The following is a 20006-nucleotide window of genomic DNA, read 5'->3' as shown; positions in this document are numbered from 1 at the left end:
TCGTCTCGATGTAAAAGTTCACCTCGAACATCGAACTCAAGCGAACGATGTGCAAACTCTAGTTCAAACATCCGTGTACGCACGCCGGGTGCGTACACGAGAACGATTCGCACATGGCAAAAAGAGTCAGCGCTAGTGACGATGAGAGTGAGAAAGAGAAAACTGGTGCCACGAACCGATGTGTACGCACACCGTGTACGTACATGGGGTTCAGTTGTGCACGTGTTTAGGTACGAAACAGCGTGTTTGAGTTCGTACACGAAGTGTGGATTTAACATGAGCACAGAACCAGAGCGAACATTGTGTGCGATGTGCATATGGGAAGACTATATGTCAGTTCTCAGTGGCTCAAGTAAGAGTCATTCGGTCAGGCTTCGATCAGAGGAGCGTTTGGCACGGTTGTATTCCTACCGTGCAGTTTTTGTGAGCGTTTTTAAATTAATATTTACAGTTGAATATCATTGTTCAAACTGACTATTTTAACCGGACAGCCTTTTTTAAATGAATTTAGAATTTTGTTTTTAATACAGTCGGAGGTCATTTCCAACATAATGGTTTTAATGTTTGGTGCTATGATCTCTATCAGTTCTCTCAGGACCTTTAAACAACCTTTTGATCGAAAGAACCCCATCCCATTCAAAGTGTTGTGGTCTAACGTCGATACTTCATTTGAAACATCCTTGTTCCACGTTATCTTCATATGTTAGTTTATCACCAACTTTTCATATGCTGATATGCATAACAGACAACACATAGCATGTAACTAACCGCCAAGATTGTCTGTTTTGTTTGAAACAAAATACAAATATCAACTTTATTAAAGTTAAGTTCGTATTCTTCATGCACAATTTGGTTGTCACATATATAGGTATTCACATAAGTTATTACTATTTGGATTTAGTGTTTCGCTAACGACTAATTGCTGACAATATGGGAAATGTCACCCATTAAACACTGCTTAGGGCCAATCGTAGCGGGCTATAATTCTTTTATTTTATTTCGATTATAGAGGTTATAACCTTAAGGTTATACGCCTCTTCGGGTTAGAAAAATCTCTTATGAAAATTTTCTAACCATATGTGCGGGGTCGGAACTCGAACCCAGGTGCGCTGCGTACAAGGCAATCGACTTACCAACTACGCTACGCCCACCCCCGGCCGTAATTCTGATTGTGATATTGAGTTTACTGTTCAGATGTGCGGGCATATGGACTTCACGATCGCGTGGGCATGAACGTTTAATTGTTCGCGCTTGATACCGCGTTAATCGTATAAGTGCTATAGCGTTCACTAAATCATCGGGGTACTTTTGTTCGCCTTTGTGTATCACCGCGAAGAGCTCGAGCCATTGTATGTTAACGTGTTCGATCGCGTGGGATTTGGAATGTCGCGTGTGCTAGTGTGTATGTAACTTCGCTGTATAAATTCGATGTTATAATCGTGTGGCCATTCGCATATTCGTGTGTTCTTGAATGATCAAGCGAATGATATTTAATTTTCAGTGTACGGTTCAAAAAGGTCCAACTGAATGCATGGGCCCAAGTTTCTAGGACAGAGAGTAGAGACGTGACCGATTCATGATTGCATGAACACGGGCGTTTGTAGGTTTCCGTTTGAGAGCGCGTTTGTAAATTTATAAGTGCTAAAATGATCACTTTATTACCGGGGTGTTAACATGTTTGCAAGATTGCGGGCGTAGGTATGCGTGGATAATCACGAAGGGCTTAAGCGTTTGTATGTAAACGAGTTTATCGCATATTCTAGCGTTACACCTTTTTTACTTATTAGGACTTTTTGACGACATGGTTTGGGAAATACTTCAAAACTTTTGCTGATTTTAGGGCATTGTTATACTGCCGCTATACGCATAATTGTCCCATGTGTATAGGGAATCCCATACCACATGGGACAGTTATACGTATAGCGGCAGTATAGTGGTTTCGTAATTACCACTAACGCACAGTGGAACGACTTAGAACAAAAGGTGGACTAAAGTCCCAACTTTGCCGTATCGGTTTAAATAGGACGATTTTATGTAATTTTGGTACGCTGAATTCGTTTTTGATATTAAAACATTTCAAAAATATACGTTTACTATTCATTAGGGTGTCTCAAAAATATTTTTTTTCTCGAAGTCGTTCTTAAAATTTGTGTATATTAATTTTCGTGTACTTCGTCGTTTTTGATATTAACACATGTAAATGTAAAAAATCATTATGCGTTAGGGTGGCTCAAAGAATTATTTTGTAGTGAAGATACAAAAAAAAATTAAAAAAGTTTTTGTGTTCTAAATTTCTATTTTAATTATAAAATCAGAAATTAGCTTTACTGCTTATTAGAGTGGCTCAAAAGTAAGTATTTTGTCTTTTATATTGATTTTTTTTCAAGAGTAGTTTTGGAATTTATTTTCCATATTGAAATGAATTAATTGACAACTCATTATAGGGCTTCAGAAATGACTATTTTGTTTTTACGAATCAAATAAGATGTGTTCGACTAATGTCGGAATATTTATTTCGTTAGTGGGTTACTTGATATGAAAGCTATATTTTCTATCATTTTCAAAACAAACATTTTGAGCATCTTAGTGGAATGTTTAATTACATTCACTAATCAACAAGATTATTAACGATTTTTTTTTCGTAGGTGTGTTTTAAGTTACTTAGATTTCTTATTTCATATCATAAATGAAAATAAATCCAAAACCCTTTTTTCGTGTATATGGTTCATTTAAAAATGGTCTTATTTTATTTGGATAATATCGCATACCCTTAAGCTATTCCAGTGCTATGCAAATTCGGATCAAAATACTCACCAAATGACAAACTCAGTTGTGTTCACACACAGTTATTGCGCAAGTTAGCAAGAAATAGTTCCAGAAACATTTTATACCCTATTTCAGATGATTGAAAATATTTGCTGATTTTCAATCAGTCTTAATACCTCTACCATCTAAAAAACATACTTCCCACTCAGCTCCTTAGTCTTGGTCACTAGTAAAACCCTTGTAGATCATGCTCTCAATGCTATTTGAAAGTTGCGCATGTATTCGTGTCATTATTCTAGCTATAAAGTGATTATCCAAATTCAATATCAGTAATAACCATGCGTCTCCATTCACAGTTTTTTTAAGTTTTGACTGCTTATCGCAAGTTTTCGCAAAACTAGCATATACTCATTTGAAAGAGAAAATTAAAAGCTTTCGAATGAGTATAGTGTGATCGCGGGCACTCATGGGCGTCGTTGTTGTTATCGCATTTGAAGTTTGAATTCAATAAAAATTCATGACAAACTGTTATCTAAACACTAACAAAAGTAACTAGTGACTTATTTTTGGCGATTTTATGATGTAATTTTATCACACCGATAATTTTGGTGAAGTAATGCAATGCATAAAATCGACCATTTCTTGGAAAAACTAAAATAACCGGATGTAGTTCCTATGGTCAAATTATGCAAAAAACACTTGAATTACGCCCTTAAAAAAGCTGCCAAAAATTCATTTTACGTTCAACTCACTTAAAATATCGCAAAAATGTCTCTGATGGCTCAGCTGATAGAAAAAAAAAATACTAGCGAGAATATCGCATAACATTCATATATGGACTTAAGTCCGGGCTCGTCCCACTGTGTAACGGTTTCAGTGCGAATTAGTAGATCAATTTCCGTCCATAGAAGATTTGTTCAAGCAAGAAGCAAAAGTGACAGTCAAACAGGTCTTATGATTTTGATTGTTTTTGTCATAGAACTGAACGATTTGTTCTTCCCACTGAATGCCATCGCACCACCAGTCCAATGTTCCCATTGTTGGTCGGATCAGAAAGACTTTACTACCATTTTTCAAACTGAATCATACACTGGCACGCAGTACGTTCTGCACTGACAATCATCGCTGTTAGCTCTAATCTGCTACTCGGAGCACGCGCCCTTGGGCTGCCAAAAATCATCTTGTATTTTGTAGTTTTTGGGATTGACACTCCAAGTTTTAAAGAGTCCCAAACCAGGGCACACCGCCAAGCTCAGCGCAAAAATGATATTGAAAGCGGCTAAATTGTCTATGCGTTAATTTCAATAATCATACTGTATCAGAGTTGGTATATAAAAATAATCGGTAAAACACCGAACGAACATAACTACATTTCATTCCGGATTCGGAAAATGTATGCAGTCGAACAAAAATCAATTCACAAATGCGCAAATAGTGAGAGCGGCACAAGACGAAAAGCAAACTCAATTGCGTTAATTGCTCTCCGTCACGGGTGTTTTGATTTCTGCTGTGCTCAAGGTCTTCCCGCCCGGCAGCCCCTAGCTTCTTCCTCCGCTATTATTGGCGGCAGTCGTGTGACCAACGTATTTTAAGGTGTTAATTTTCTCCATGGTCCCATTCCAACCCGCTCAGCGGTTTAGAATGTTTTCGCTTCTATGCGGCTAGAATACGAATTCTGTGTGGCCGTCGATGGTGTCATGAAAGTGCTATTGATTTCGAGATTGGATTGGATTCGATTGGAGCTGATCCCAATATGTGAATAAGCATCGCTGTCGAGGTAGTTCATATGAAACAAGTAAACACACAAATTGAAATCTGGTTTTTAGCACACCGATATAAATACGCTATTCTTAAAAGCATGTGAGTGACGCTCGTGGAATAACACACCACCCCAGAAATATTGATATTCAAAGGATTACTCATGCTACAATCAGAATGTAATCAATTTAAAATGATTGTTTTTTTTTTTGGTTTGCGTTATTGTTTTCCGATTATTTTTTCTCCGGTGGTGCAAGTCAAATTATAAATTTTTGTGTCAATATCATCAATCCACGAATTTGAATACCACAACAGCAATGCTAGAAAACTTTGTACGACCGTTACTTCTCTTCCAATTGGTTTTCTGCTTTTAACTATACGAATGAACAGACATTTTGCAAATCAGGATAAAACATTGAAAGTACCGGTTATCACTGGTTATCTTTGGACGTTTAGCACAGCTATTATATATTAACCATTCGGTCTACTCTACACAATGGACTACTTCTCGAGACTGTAATATCAGTAAATTGAAACCGGTGTCAGATACACTTCGAACTTTGAACGGTTGCCGGCAAAATAAACAATCCTATCGTTAAATTAGGTATGCGAAATGACGACAATGAATTCGAAAGGGTAGATGTTCTTTTTTAATGACTTATTGAATCATTTTCACATTCCATTGGAGTATTTGAGGACAGTATCATTCTCGTCGCCTAAACACTCTAAAGTTCCATCTTAGAAACAATAAGGTACTTTATTGATTAAACTTTTTATATACATACATTATACAAAGGATCTGGTCAATAAGATTAATCTTCAGCTGACCGAAACAAGTACACACCTAGAACGATGTTGGCAGCATACCATTTCCACTAATTAAAATGTACCAATCTGTTCACAGCAAATTAACCAACTCAATCCACTTAAAGCAAATCGGCAAAGAAAGCAGAATGATGATTTAGCGATAATTGATTTACTATGCCTGTCATAAATACCGATTGGATAAAGCGTCGGTGACGAACCGCGCAAATCCACCACCGTCATCGGAATGACGTGGATAAAGCAGGTTGCGCTGGAAAACGAAATGCCATTGACTCAAATTTCTGCTTCTTCCCCTGCTTGCACTCTCGTCGGTTCTTTGCGTTGCCGTCTACCCAACAACCTGCCCAATCACGCTATGTGTAGTCACCACCCACGACGATGGTCTGGCACTGAAAGGTTGCGAAAAGGGTTCTTCTGTATCGATTTTGTTGGCTATTTTCGGCAAATTTGAGACTAAGAGAAACGAAAGCAATGAAATTGAAAGACGGATAGGTATTCTAGAGCGAATCAGTTATAAACTTAGAACGGAAAACTAGAACGAAAAGGGTTCTTGCTCGGATGATGACGTGAAATTTGAAACCCACTTCTATTTTACGTCGTCCTCATTCTACCCATTCTATCCGTCGTTGGTCCAGATCTTAATTCCTTTGTTTTATTTAGGTCTAGGTGCTATTCGAAGGGTACCAGTTGATTGTGACCGGAAATATCAGATTTTTATCGAATGAAGTCTGTTAACGTTAAATTTCGATAACACCAAAATAACTTATTTCGATTCTAATTATATTGGCTGTAAAATATTCTTGATTTCGCTTTAGTTACGAATAGTTTCCGCAGTAGATACGGAGCACTAGATTAGGAATGTTGTTGGCGTTACAGGCGCTCAACGAGAGCGAAAGAGATAGAGCTAACGGTACTACTACCGAAAGTTCTCATCTTGTGTTCTGTATTTACCGTTTCTGCTTAACCAGAACCTATTACTTTTCTATTGGGCGAAGTTTATGACAGTTTTACCTATTAGTCGATATGGCACGTATTTGATTTCCTGTGTCTTATACCCCTTCAAGGCGCATTTTGCAGTGACCGGACAGAGCAGTCGTGTCGTGGTTTTTGATAAATGGTTGTAAGCGCTTCTGCAGGTATTCTTTTTCATACACACTTTTGTTGATAGTACTGGTAGCAATAAAACTTTTGTATCTTCGACCACAACTGCATATGGCTGGTCAAACCAAGTACTTTTGTGGGTATTTAGAGACAACTTCTTTGTCCGGCAGCACATGGCAACAATATTTGTTTGAATTGCAGTACAAAAAGCTAGACTGGAAGCTGTTGGACGTCTTTGAGTACATATGTTTCATTGTACATGATGGTACATGACTTCTTGTGCAAAAACTGAGTGAAGAGTTAAAGAGTGTTCCACATCAAATTGCATCACGGAAAAAAAACGCTGTAGAAAATTACATAGTTTACTAATCCTTTTTTATATCTTTATTTTAGAAGCTTTCAGCTTTTAGCTGGTTCACCTCTTTGGGTCTAATTTGCATAAATTTCTGAGTAGAGATAGGTTTCTTTAAAAAAAGCAATAATTTTTGTTTCGTCGACCGGGTCTTTTGAAGAATGTCTCGTATATTGGAGTGAAGATCCAAGTTTGCCCTTGCAGTTTCTAGTTGTGGACAATTAATCAGCAGATGTTCCACTGTTAAAGGCACTTGGCAAATCTCACATGTTGGTTTAGGTGCATTTGATATGAAGTGTGGGTGTGTTATCCGAGTGTGTCCAATTCTAAGACCGAAAAGTATCTGCTTCTCCTTGCGGATTTTTTCGGTCGATCCATTTCCTGATGTCACCTTTTATTTTTCTAAGAAATATTTGTCGATTCATATTCCATTGGTGCTGCCAATTGTGATGGGTACGTTGTTGTACTATCCTGCGTACATCGGTTCCTGGGGTTTGCAGTTTCAACATCGCTGAGAATTATTGTTAGAATTGAAGGTTCAGTGATGTTACTGATTGGGAGACGGATGGCTGCTGCTTTGGCAGAAAACATGGATAGTTCATTCGGGAGTCTACGGGCAATGGAAAGGGTGCTGCTGTATACTCCAATTCCTACTGTTTCGTTTGCTCGGGAGCCATCTGTGAAATTTTTTATATGGTCGTTGTATTTGGTGTTCATCAGATGGTTGAATATAGCAACAACTTTCAGGGAGGGGTCCCCAGCGCGGACCATGCTCTTGATCGTCCAATCTATCTTAGGTCCAGAATGATTCCACCGGCGATCTCCAACCCGATAGACTTAGGCTACCGGAGGGAAATCTATTTTGGCGTACTCTTTAACGAGGGCTTTGGCCTTCTCAAAGATAAAAACATTCGAGTTCTTTCCGTATGTTCTGTAGAGATAACTAATAGCCCTACTAGTTGCTGCAATTGTCAGTAGTAAAGGAAAGGGAAGGACGCCAGCTTCTGTACACGTAGCCAAAGTGGGTGAACTAGTAAGTAATCCGGAGGTGAGTCGTATCATTTTGTTGTACACTGCACTAAAGTAGTGAATCATAGCTGTCCAAAAGCGAACCGTAATTTCCAGTCCGTAAAAGAGTTTACTTATCACTATGCTTTGGCTGATATTGTAGAGCGATTTTCGGTTATTTGTTTTGTGCCTGCCGGAGATTGCTTTCAGTAAACGAATTCTGCTATCTACTTCCTTTTTGACAGATCTGAGATGAAGTTCAAAATTGCATTTTCGATCTATTGTAACGCCAAGTATTCGAACTGCCTTTCTGAATGGGATTTCCATATTTCCAACAGTGACGGGGTTCTTCCAAGGATGGTGTTTGAGCGTGCAGAAGTGTGAAATTGAGCATTTTTCAGCAGCCATGTCGAAATCAACGTCTTTCGCCCATTTTGCCACTATTCTTACAGCTGTTTGGAGTTTCCGTCGAATTAGTTTGGGATGTTTGCCGAGCACGACGATAACAATATCATCAGCGTAGAGCAATATGAAGATGCCTTTCGGTAGCTTAGCGAAGACCGAATTCATTGCGATCGAGAATAATGTTACGGCTAGTACAGAGCCTTGCGGTACTCCTGTTTCTTCCGGGAACGTTTTAGACTACGTATTGCCTACCAGAACCTCGAACGTCCTATTTTGTAGAAATCCTTGAATAAACGTTAACATGTTGCCAGCGAACCCCCATTCTACGAGCTGTCGAAGAACACCTGGGCGGCATACTCTGTTGTATGCTTTGGCGAAGTCTACGTGTAGATTATTTGAGAGAGCGTCGTCAATTGTCTGACCTAGAGATGCCAAATACGTTCCTGTTCCTCTGCCCTTTTGAAATGCATGCTGTCTTTGGTCTAGTAATTCGCGGTGTGCGGAGTGCGGTAGTGAGGCGTCTGTTCACCATACGTTCCATGATCTTCGAGGCACAGTTGGTAAGCGCGATAGGTCTATAACCGTTTGGGTCCGTCGAACCAGTTTTCTTTTTCGGTATTGGTACCATCAGGCTATGACCCCATCTCTTTGGAAAAATGCCGTTGGTCCATATATGGTTGAGGCTGTCAAGGAAAGATAATTTCACTCAAAGCGGAAGGCGTCTTAAAAGCGGGTAGCTGATGTCGTCCGGTCCCGCAGACTTTCCTTTGGCGGAGTCTAGTGCAAAAAGATGCTCCGCAATGGTAAACGAACTATTGATGGTACAGTAGGGTGACAATAAAACGACCACTTTTGAAATCACTAATCTACACCCCCTAGCATCGTTCCAAATCATGAAAAAATGACACTGTCCAAATTTGAGCGAAATCGGTTAACCCTAACCCCTCCCCCAAAGAGCTTAGAGTTTGTATGGGATTTTTGGCCAAAATGTATGGGGAAACACTCGCACTTCACAAAATCGCCGCTAGAGGTCGCTGTAAACTTCCGATCACTGACCTAGGAAGGAGGTAAGCTTTTGAAGATATGCTGAACAAGTTTGTCGAAGACTGCAAGACAATCCAACCAACCGTTAAAGAGTTATTAACGTTTAAAGTTGGATACTGCAGCTTAACATTCGCAAAGGGCGTACTCCGCTTCTCTCATGTATGTGAACCACGAGTGAAGGTGGGACAAAGTTAGGAAAAACTCATATATCTCTGAAACGATAAGAGATAGAAAGTTATGATGTTCCACAGAGTTGTAGAGGAATAAAAGTACTTTTTGGTTTCACTAGAAAGTTTCAGGATTTCTCCGCATGGTGGCGGTAGCGAGCCAAGCAATTTAAAGGGAATACTCCTATCTGTACAACGGTAAGAGATGGAGCATTTGGATGTTCTACAAAGTTGTAGGGCAGCAAAAAATATTTTCTTTTCTCATTTGAAAAATGCAGAATTCTACCACATGGTGGCGCCAGTGATCAAAATTAATTCAAGGTAATACTCCTATCCATACAATGGTAAGAGCTAGTGCAATCTGATGTTCTGCGAAGTTATACAGTATTTCAAAGGCTTTCGTGTCTCGTTATTAAAATTGGAATAAGGACGCATATATACTGTGTGTATGAAGCCTAAGGGGTTACATACCTTTTTTTTATTTTTCAAAAAATCGATTTTTTTGTTACTTTATCTGAAAGTACAACTCCTTGAGAATATTTTTCCAAATTTTATAGAGATCCAAGAAATAGATCGAAAGTTACAGCGCTTCCAAGCGTGCTTCGTCTACAAAGCGCAGTGGTAATTTTAAACTCGATTATCTCGAAATACCGATTTAAAAAAAATGGTTTTCCCGTGATCACGATTCCTGAAATACTACTCAACCGATTGTCTTTATTTTTTTTAAATTGATCGTAATTAATTTTTCTCATACCTTAACAATTCCTTTTTTATGTTTGTTTTGTAGATGAGAATTTTTTAATAAACCGACTAAAATTACAATTATTTTGTTCAAGATGTGTGGTACAGTGTACGAAATTAGCGGTAACCAATCACGAACTGGTTTTAGTTGGGTGTTCTAAAATCCGTTTTTTTTCGGCTCGGTGCATGAAGTTAGCAGTAAAGAATCACGAACTGGTTACGGGCGGGTGTTTAAAATCCGGTTTTTCGTCGTGCATGCTACTCTCTAACTATCAGAAATGAAAATAATTTCCTCTGCTAGTAGTAGGTAACGACACAAATTAATTCATCCCCCAGCCCTGTACAGTTCACAAATATTTTTTTCCCGGTACGCTCTAAACAGCTCTACACAAAAAATGAAATAAAACTGTAGCGGACCTACATTTAAAATTTCTCATCGTTTCAGTGTCCGGTTGGTGCATCATATTGAAGGCTCTGACCGAGATGAGCTGAAACTTTTCCCCATTTCCATGTAGTTTTTTCGAAAGATTTTTCAAAACAGGTTTTCGTTATTAATGCATGTCATACATACCTCAAAATTTTATACAACATTGTTGAACTTATTTTCGACAAATTCCGAAAATTGATTAATTCCATGCAGTATGATATGAAAAGATATGAGCGTTCCAAACCTTACACGGCTTTCATCCCGAAATTTTGAAAAGGGCTCGTATATTGAATGATAAGTCGTTAGCCACGACAAAAACGGAATAGCACTTCATAGTATAATGGGTTCAGCCGCGGTACAATTTTCGAAAAAGTACACTTTTATTGGCTTACTTTGGGGTCCTAGAAATAATGTCACTGTTGATTTACTTAGTACTTTGGAATGGACAGAGCTCCAGAATGTAAATTTAACAGGAATTTTATCTTTTTGCTAAAATTAAATGATTTAGCCTTACAATATGTTTGGTAAAGTTGTTGTACTTTACAAGCCCTTTATTTTGCTTTAAACAGAAGCTAGGGTGGTTCTAACTTTAGCAATATTTAAAATGAAACTTTTGAACGGTTCGAGATAGAGCTTGACTATTACCGATGAAGTTGTAGAACAACACATTTTAGCCAAATTTGCTGAAGACACGCAAGCTCTAGCTTTTATACTTTCCGTTGCCCGGCAAATCCAAATGTAAGCTGTAAGGTGTTCCTTAAAAACGGTTTTATTTCTATAAAAAGTTTTCATTTTACGCTAAAGTACCCTATGGACAGGGGTACAAGATTATTTTAAGGTGCATAATCTTCTTTAAAACTCCAACTACCAAAAATTTTTCGTTTGAAAGATATGAGAACTTTTTTATAAAAAAAATATAACTTTTTCATATAGTTATATTTGATTAGGACACTTAACATTAAATACCGTTATTGTCATATGATATAGCATGCTTTATAGATTGCAAAAACTCATAAAAGAGTTTATTTTTAGTAAAAAGTATATATAACTTTCTAACGAGAGACGCTAGAGGTTCGGTACATTGAGACAAAATGCTCTCCTGCAAAATATCTGAAAGTTTTTCTTACGTGATCCTTATGAAAAATTAAAACTGCAAAAGTTATAAAAAGAAAACCAATTGTTAGGAAACGTCCTATTTTTTTGGTAAATTTCTTGTAAAATGGAAAATACACGACATAGAGTTCCAGTGTCTTCGACCAAGTTTTTTAAAATTTTATTTTCTACGAAGCTCTATTTCGAACCATTTAAAAGTTAATTTTAAGGTTTTAAAAAATTAGAACCACCCACATTAAAACGCTAGGTTCTATTATTAGAATTTTTGTAATCAACTTTATGAACTTTTAGAAAATAACGTATTCGTTATTTTTTGCTCAATTATAACTCTAGTAATGACCTTAGTTATACTTGAAAAAGAATTATTATTTGTTTGCCCCAATGAGTGATATTGTTATTGTTGGCGAAAAAGTACTCATAACACATCAGCAAAAATAGTTAGATATAATAGTTGCCATGAAACAGATATAAATAGTTGCCATGAAACAAGTTATTTTCCTTAAAACAATCTTAAAGTTGTCTGTAGACTACTTCACTTTTAGATCAATATCGCAAAAGTTATTTGACTAAAACATACACTATATTCCTCCGGCGATAGCGAGCAACATGCGCGATGAACCACATAAAATACCCAGCTGTCGAGACGATCCACCCATTCTAGAAGATCTGCAAAAGCTAAATTCAAATATCTGGTGATGTGGTGATCTGGTGGGCAGGTAGCGCAATCGGCATGCACGCTTTGCTTATTGGCAAAAAAGAGGGATGCTGAATATAATAGAAGCACAGCGCGAAGTGGATTGTAGTCTACTTAGGTATTTATCCCAGGCTGGCAATATTCTAGCACAATATAGTACTTAAGCCCTGTAATCCGCGTAAGAAAACAGAATATATTTCGAGCAGCCTATTTCTAAGTTATAAGTGAGGCCAGATTTGATGAATAAGTCACTAATTGGCATTCGAATGACCCTAGTAGTTCTCACCTATCACCAAATTATCAGTCATGTAATCGTGCAACCAATGCCAGTCTAACTGGATTCACAGCGCGTTGTGTACGCTTCTTCTGCGAGAGGTAATAAACGACGCGCGGCACTATACACGACATCTCTGAGACAAGAGCGCTCTTAAAGTTAGTCAACAGTTAGTTAAAAAAAATTAAAAATGCTATATAAAGAAATTTAAGAATATAGGTTTTATTGCTTTGTTTTCATCACCGCTAGCAAATTTGGTATGGACGGTCATCGATTTTTTTCGGTGAAAAAAATCGATGACCGTCCATGCCAAATATAGGTTTTATCATAGCATGACAGTCTTAAGAAAACTTTGTAACATGTTATGTATAATAAAAGAATCTCTGCACAAGAAATAGGAGTAAAAATTCGAAAAAATTAGAAAACATTCAAAAGGTGCATTAAAATATATTCATACTCTATGCTGTTTTTTTTCACCACTAAGCGGCCTAAATTCTATTTTTACGACGAGACACGAAAGCCTTTGAAACACTATATAGCTTCGCAGAACATCAGATTGCATTATCTCTTGCCATTGTATGGATAGGAGTATTACCTTGAATTAATTTTGATCACTGGCGCCACCATGTGGTAGAATTCTGCATTTTTCAAATGAGAAAAGAAAATATTTGTTGCTGCTCTACAACTTTGTATAACATCCAAATGCTCCATCTCTTACCGTTGAACAAATAGGAGTATTCCCTTTAAATTGTTTGGCTCGCTACCGCCACCTTGCGGAGAAATCCTGAAACTTTCTAGTGAAACCAAAAAGTCCTTTTATTCCTCTACAACTTTGTGGAACATCATAGCTTTCTATCTCTTATCGTTTCAGAGATATATGAGTTTTTCCTAACTTTGTCCCACCTTCACTCGTGGTTCACTTACATGAGATAAGCGGAGTACGCCCTTTGCGAATGTTAAGCAGCAGTATCCAACTTTAAACATTAATAACTCTTTAACGGTTGGTTGGATTGTCTTGCAGTCTTCGACAAACTTGTTCAGCATATCTTCAAAAGCTTAACTCCTTCCTAGGTCAGTGATCAGAAGTTTACAGCGACCTCTAGCGGCGATTTTGTGAAGTGCGAGTGTTTCCCCATACATTTTGGCCAAAAATCCCATACAAACTTTAAGCTCTTTGGGGGAGGGGTTAGGGTTAACCGATTTCGCTCAAATTTGGACAGTGTCATTTTTTCATGATTTGGAACGACGCTAGGGGGTGTAGGTTGCGAAATTTTTTTTCATATAAATCATTGTCACCCTATGGTACAGGTTTCCAAATCATCTGGTGTTGTATGGTTTATTATCAAACAGCTTCTTTTTGTGTTGAGCAATAAGGAATTCTTGCTGGTATGCAGAGTTTGATGATATTTTTGCTAAAAAGTTCCCTAGGCTGTTAGCTACAAAATTTGGCTCCCGTGATACTATGTCACCTTGACGGATGCTGATACCTTTAAACCTTCTTTTACCGTTTAGTGCATTTACTCTCCGCCACATCTCGGTAGTGGATTGATCACTGTCGAAGCCTTCTAAAAATGTTTGCCATGATTGCTGTTTTGCTGTTCGGATGACGTCTCTGCACTTATTTCGTAGGCGTTGGTACTCCTCGTGAATTGTATTCCAAGTAGGGTCGTGCTTGGAAGTACGTTTGCATCTCCGAAGTGCTTTTCGACGTGCTTTCACCGCTGCTTTTGTCTCATCGTTCCACCAATGTGTTGCTTTTTTACCTGGCCGATTGCTAGTTCTTGGGATGTTGGCTTTTGCGGCGTCGAATATAAGCTCACACAGTTTTTCTGGGTCATAATTTCGATTCGGGTCCACCGAGCTAAGAATGTCATTTTCAAAATCGTCCCAGTTACCATCTTCGAGGCGCAATCTGGGACGCCTGGTAGTCTCTGTAGGTGTGTTGGTACTGCTAATTTCGATGGGATCCTTTCATGCCCAACTTTTTTCTAGTGCATGTACGGTTTCAAAACTATTTTTCCTTGTAAACGGTGGGGTCAAGACACACGAAAAGCCTTTTTTCATAAAGATAGGTGCTTTCCTTGCAGTGCTAGAAGCTACTCACCTTCCAATGCTCAATACAATTATCCTAGAATATTTACAATAGTCCAATTGCGTGGAAAACGTGGCTACAGTCTAAATTGATAAGTTTTATCAGTTTTCAATAATATTTCAACGCAACGAAGATATATGAAAAATTCATTTTCCGTCGTTAACGTAAACTGTTCCTGGCAGCACTGCTCCATCGGAATCCATTCAGGGTACTTGCAATAACTTCAGTTCTAGAGCTGATCCTTGTAACTATATAAACTAAAAAGAAAGGAAATAGTCTCATTTATTAGCCTTACTTGTTTTTGTGAGCAAATCTTGCCTCAAACAAAAGTTATAGCTGTTTAAAAACGTTGTTGTCCACAAACAACATTTTATTTTATTTATTTATTTATCTATACTGGTCTCCGATTTTCTCGTACAGACAACTCCTTAATTAATAATAATTCTATGTTTAAAGGTAGTCTTAGTAATGTTAAAATCATACTTGTCAGCTACATCATTAAAATTACGACAGCAACATGGTCATGAATGGGTTAAAATCACCAAGTAATACGTAGGGTTTCTCCAACTGGTCGATCAGTCTCTGCAGTTGATCACCTAGATTAGTGATACCATGTTGGGGAAGGTATATGGAAAATACTGTATGTTGGAAAGGCAGTCCGACTTTCACAGCATACGATCATTCGAACTGACCCCTCCCCCCGTTTGCCTGGTATGTCAAACCAGGCTAAATGGGGAACATTTCCTGGTCGACTGTCCAGAGTTTCGACACCTCTTAAATCCGAAACAATCTGGCCAAAGTCAATTATCTCTCTTGAGAGATGCTGACTTGCTCGAGAAATTATAGATGCTTTCACGGACAAAGAGGCCCTGTCCCGACACCCCCCCCCCCCCTCCCCCTTCTCATATGTACCCTAAAGATCTTCAGCGACCAACAACACAATAACCTATTACCACATATATGAAGACTTTTTTCTCAATAATTCCTATCTGCAAAAGAGAGCCTCTCTTTGTTTACTTTCTCTTCAGCGAATTACTCGGTCACCTTTCTAATTTCCCGTCAACTGTATGCATAATAAGCTAGTAAAAACCTTGATCTTTTGAAACATACTGATACATGTTTAAAAAGTTTTATGGTTTTACAGTATTAATCGAAAGAGAAAGCGAAAAAAGAGGACTCTCATTTGCAGATTGGATCTAATGAAAAAAAGTCTTCATATATTTGTATTTGCTATTACTCAGCCTTTCGAATATCGCCAATGATATTTTTCGGGCGAATGACCAATTAGGTTAAAGTCCTCAATACACAACTAACAACCAACTCGTTGTCCAGTTGCGCGCGGCAGCAGATGGTCTAACCGGCACCAGTGCGTCCAGTGAATAGATCGTATCACGGACAGTGGACTATGTTTACGATGATAATGTAAATCCAGCATAGCCTACGAAAACAGTGTTCACAGACAAAGAAATAGTCGATTCGATGCTGGAAGTAAATGATTTACGTTTATATTCACAATGATTTGTAGTAGACAACGTCTGATGCTGCTTCAAATGTATATGACCGTGACTTGTATCCCTCATCCATCCTTCAAAGACCAAATCAAGAATATTATAAATATCGATTTTACGATAATCTTGCATTGGTCACGATATAAATTTAGGCAGTGACAAATCTTCACGATAATCTCAATCAGCTCATCGTTTAGAATATCTCATATTTAAATTTTTTTTCTGATGGTACCACAAACGCTCAATCCCAACATCATTTCTAGAACCAACCGGTAGGTAGCTACAGAACGTCCACTGCACCCCATTAAAGCCGGTAGAGAGCAGAAGATTAAAACCGATTGGCCTTCGACTATTGAATATTCACTATTCATTAGCAACCACCACACACGCAGATGCCCGAGTAGGTCTGCTCCTACTTGACAGCAGCTGAGGACTAGCCAGTCACCTTTTGATACTGTAACGATCGGTGACGATGATGATGATGATGATGATGACGAATACCGCACCGAGTGAGTTCGGTAGTTGGCCTTTAAGGGCGAAGGTAATGACCATGATTGATTAAAGGACATTTGCATAAAATCACGCCCCTATGAAGTTCAAGTTCAGGTATCTCAATTCCATTGAAAGTTTGTGCACTTCCTGTTGTTACTTTGCTGCAGTGGCGGTTATGAAATCTTTACTAAAGGGACAGGTTTTATTTTGTTGTCTAATCTTGTTGCTTTGAATTATTAATTGTTTACTGACTGCCTAATTATTGAAATAGCTTACTGAAACGTGATTATTATAACGGATTGATTGGCGACATTACCTTGACATATTTGCGTCTTGCGGAAAGGTCAAAGTATGACCCCAGAAATTGTTACTTAATAAGAATATGCAAATCGTCGGAAAGTAATCAGTGACTGATTCTTGGAAGTAATCGATACAGCAAATATGGAAAGCAAACCGTTTATGTTTGTATTTTTAGAACGCAATCCGATTGATAGCGGCGAACAGCTGAACATATACCTAAATGCGCACACAGCACTTCTACCGTGTATGCCTATTCAGTCGTTGGCAGTTCGACCTGGTGAAAATGTTCTTATCACCTATGTTTGCAGCTAGAAAGCATTTTTCGTTTGCTGCATACAGTTTGTTCGTTTGATGGCGAACTGAGCAAAGAAATGTAATCTCCATATCGGGCATTTCAAGAACTAAGCTATCCAGTTTCTCGTTGACCAAATTTACGATGATTTTTATGGAATTTGCCTTTCAACATTGTCTCATCAGAATCCGACACTAACTTAGTGACAGGACTAAGCTAGCGCCAGATTGCTAAGCCAAACCAAATGTTTGGATTTCACTAGTTCACGTCAGCCTAAAATGAGCTCCTTTTCTTGCGAAACGTCACACAGGACTAGTTGTTTGCTCAGAAACACAAATCGTGTTTAATTTTTTAGAGCTAGCGTCAATTCGGCGCTTGTTTAGTCCTGTCACTAAGTTAGTGTCGGATTCTGATGAGACGCGTCGAAACGCGAATTTCATTATTAATTTAGTTATAGGTTTTGTTCTCTTAAAGCACAAATGTGGTTTTAAACAATTTTCTCCTTAGTGGAAAAAAAAACTTTCTCCGCTAAGGAGAAAAATAGCATTGTGCAGATATACGATGACTTTTTTACGATTTTGGCACTGCTTAATTGTTTCTTTCGTTATTTAAATCTCAAGTTTCTGTTGAAATTCCTACAAAACGAATAAAACTAGGAATAGCTAATAGTTTACGACTTTCTAGGAATAAACAGGATTTCCAAGATAATCCTTGTGTTATATGACAAAAATACCAAACTACAGTTTAAAGGAATCAAAATTTAAATCGATTGCGACGTTCATCTCGTACAATTGATTTGTGTGGCAGCGTTAATCGTTCACACAATCTGGCGCAGTATTATTCAGCAAACAAAAACTATACAGAAATACTGATAACACACAACGAAAGGATGTCCTATTGCCAGACGGAGCATCAAGACAAACTTTGATTTAAAATACTTCTAAAAGAACGTTTTACTTTCATGGGTCTCAGACGGTAGAGTGTAATGATAGCGTAATATATTCCGTCGACACCTGATCACAGCTGCCACGATGCTGAAACGATGGAGTAGAATCACAATGCAGCGACTAGACTATCGCTTGAAGAGCAGTCAACAATTGCCGCTGTCGCTCCGGATAACATTCTATACTAAATTTAGACACCATTATGATTGTTGTGCTTACTTGTCAACAATAGATCCAATTATTTCCAGCGTTTCCTTTACCAGCTCGTCCACCGTATCCATCATTGAAGCCAAGCGGCCAAAGGATTGAGTCCCAAGATGACTACCGGCCAGCCCCACTCTGCCATTATCACCATCGTGCCCACTTGCGGTATACGAATCACGACTGTTTTCATTCAGATAGCCTTCCTCCACCTTATCCTTGCACAAACAGACTCCCATCTCGCTATGGGAACCCCCACTTCTCTGGCCAATAGATGAACGCTAATAGCTCGCTTCGGTAAGCCTTATCATCACTGTTTCACTACTTGTCGTCTCTTTGCTTTTTTTCGATTACACTGTGCCACTTTTTTTGCCTTTCTCTCACTCGATTTCTGGTATTATTTTTCACAATTTAGCACCAATGTCCGTCTTCTTCTATTAGCCAACTTATATTTCAAGGTAATCCAATCCCTAGTTCATCATTCTACTCCTATAGATTATTCTTGAAACTACGAGGAGGATGGCTAAACAGCCAGCACCATCGCGCCAACTAATCGGTGGAAAAATTCCTTCACCCGATCGTAACACACAAGCGATTGAATATTTACCAAATTCCTTTATTGATCACTATAAATATTGTACACTCGAGCTAATGGCAGCAGAATGTCAACATACACGACCGATTGAGTTTTTCATCACGCGACGGCCAAACCCAAAAGTTTCACACCCTCACGATTGTGAAAATTAGTAAACGAGGGAATATTAGTTTCCGAACTATACCCACCAAATTATCTTCAGAATTGTTCGAATGTAATTGCAGAATTGATGAAAGAAAGAATATTAGCAACTAATTCTTGCTCCTGCGAAATCAGGGAGCCACGAACACGACACAACTAGTTGTCACTTTTTACTGAATGAAACTGCTAGGTACGATAGGGTACGGTTAGTGGATCATTCTACACAGCGTACGCTAACCAGCGTTGCCAGATATACTGATTGATCAATAAATTTCGTATACTGAGTTAAGCGGACCCTACACGAGACAAGAATATATGATTACGGCTTAAAAGCCAACTGTCAAAATTCTCTTTGAAAGGAAATTCTGCACAAACCGTTATTCGCCAATTACAGATCTTGGTAGTAAGCGAAAGAGAAAAGTTTTCTCTTTCATTACCTGTTATGAACTGTTTTTAGCCAGTAACGGTTTGTCCGGAGTTTCCTTTGAAAGAGAATTTCGACAGTTGGCTTTTAAGCCGTAATCATATGTTTATCGAGAATTAAAATATTGACAAGACTACTTCAATCCGTCAATCCCATTTGAATTCTATAGAATCAATATTTTCATAGTGTCCTTACATGATCAATATATTGATCAATAATTAGTTTATTGTTAATATTCCTGTTCGTGTAGGGTCCGTTTTACAGATTCAGTTCACAGCAACAGCAGTCAACGAAAAAGAGAAAACTTTCTTTTCTGAAAAAAAACTTGGCACCCACAGGCAC

The 20006-nt window shown here is 38.2% G+C and overlaps 1 protein-coding gene across 1 annotated transcript in view; it reads right to left on the bottom strand.

Moving 5' to 3' along the window:
- Nucleotides 1-19408, bottom strand: part of LOC131685626 (RING finger and SPRY domain-containing protein 1-like) — a 43769-nt gene extending 24361 nt beyond the window's left edge. Inside the window, exon 1 of the mRNA XM_058969488.1 lies at nt 18523-19408. Within this exon, the coding sequence (XP_058825471.1) occupies nt 18523-18743 (221 nt within the window). The 5' untranslated portion in view covers nt 18744-19408. The remainder of the gene's footprint in view (nt 1-18522) is intronic.
- Nucleotides 19409-20006: the final 598 nt, after the last annotated feature.

Source organism: Topomyia yanbarensis, chromosome 2 (assembly GCF_030247195.1).
Source record: "Topomyia yanbarensis strain Yona2022 chromosome 2, ASM3024719v1, whole genome shotgun sequence".
Lineage (NCBI taxonomy): Eukaryota > Metazoa > Arthropoda > Insecta > Diptera > Culicidae > Topomyia > Topomyia yanbarensis.
This window is presented reverse-complemented; position numbering and strand designations above follow the sequence as displayed.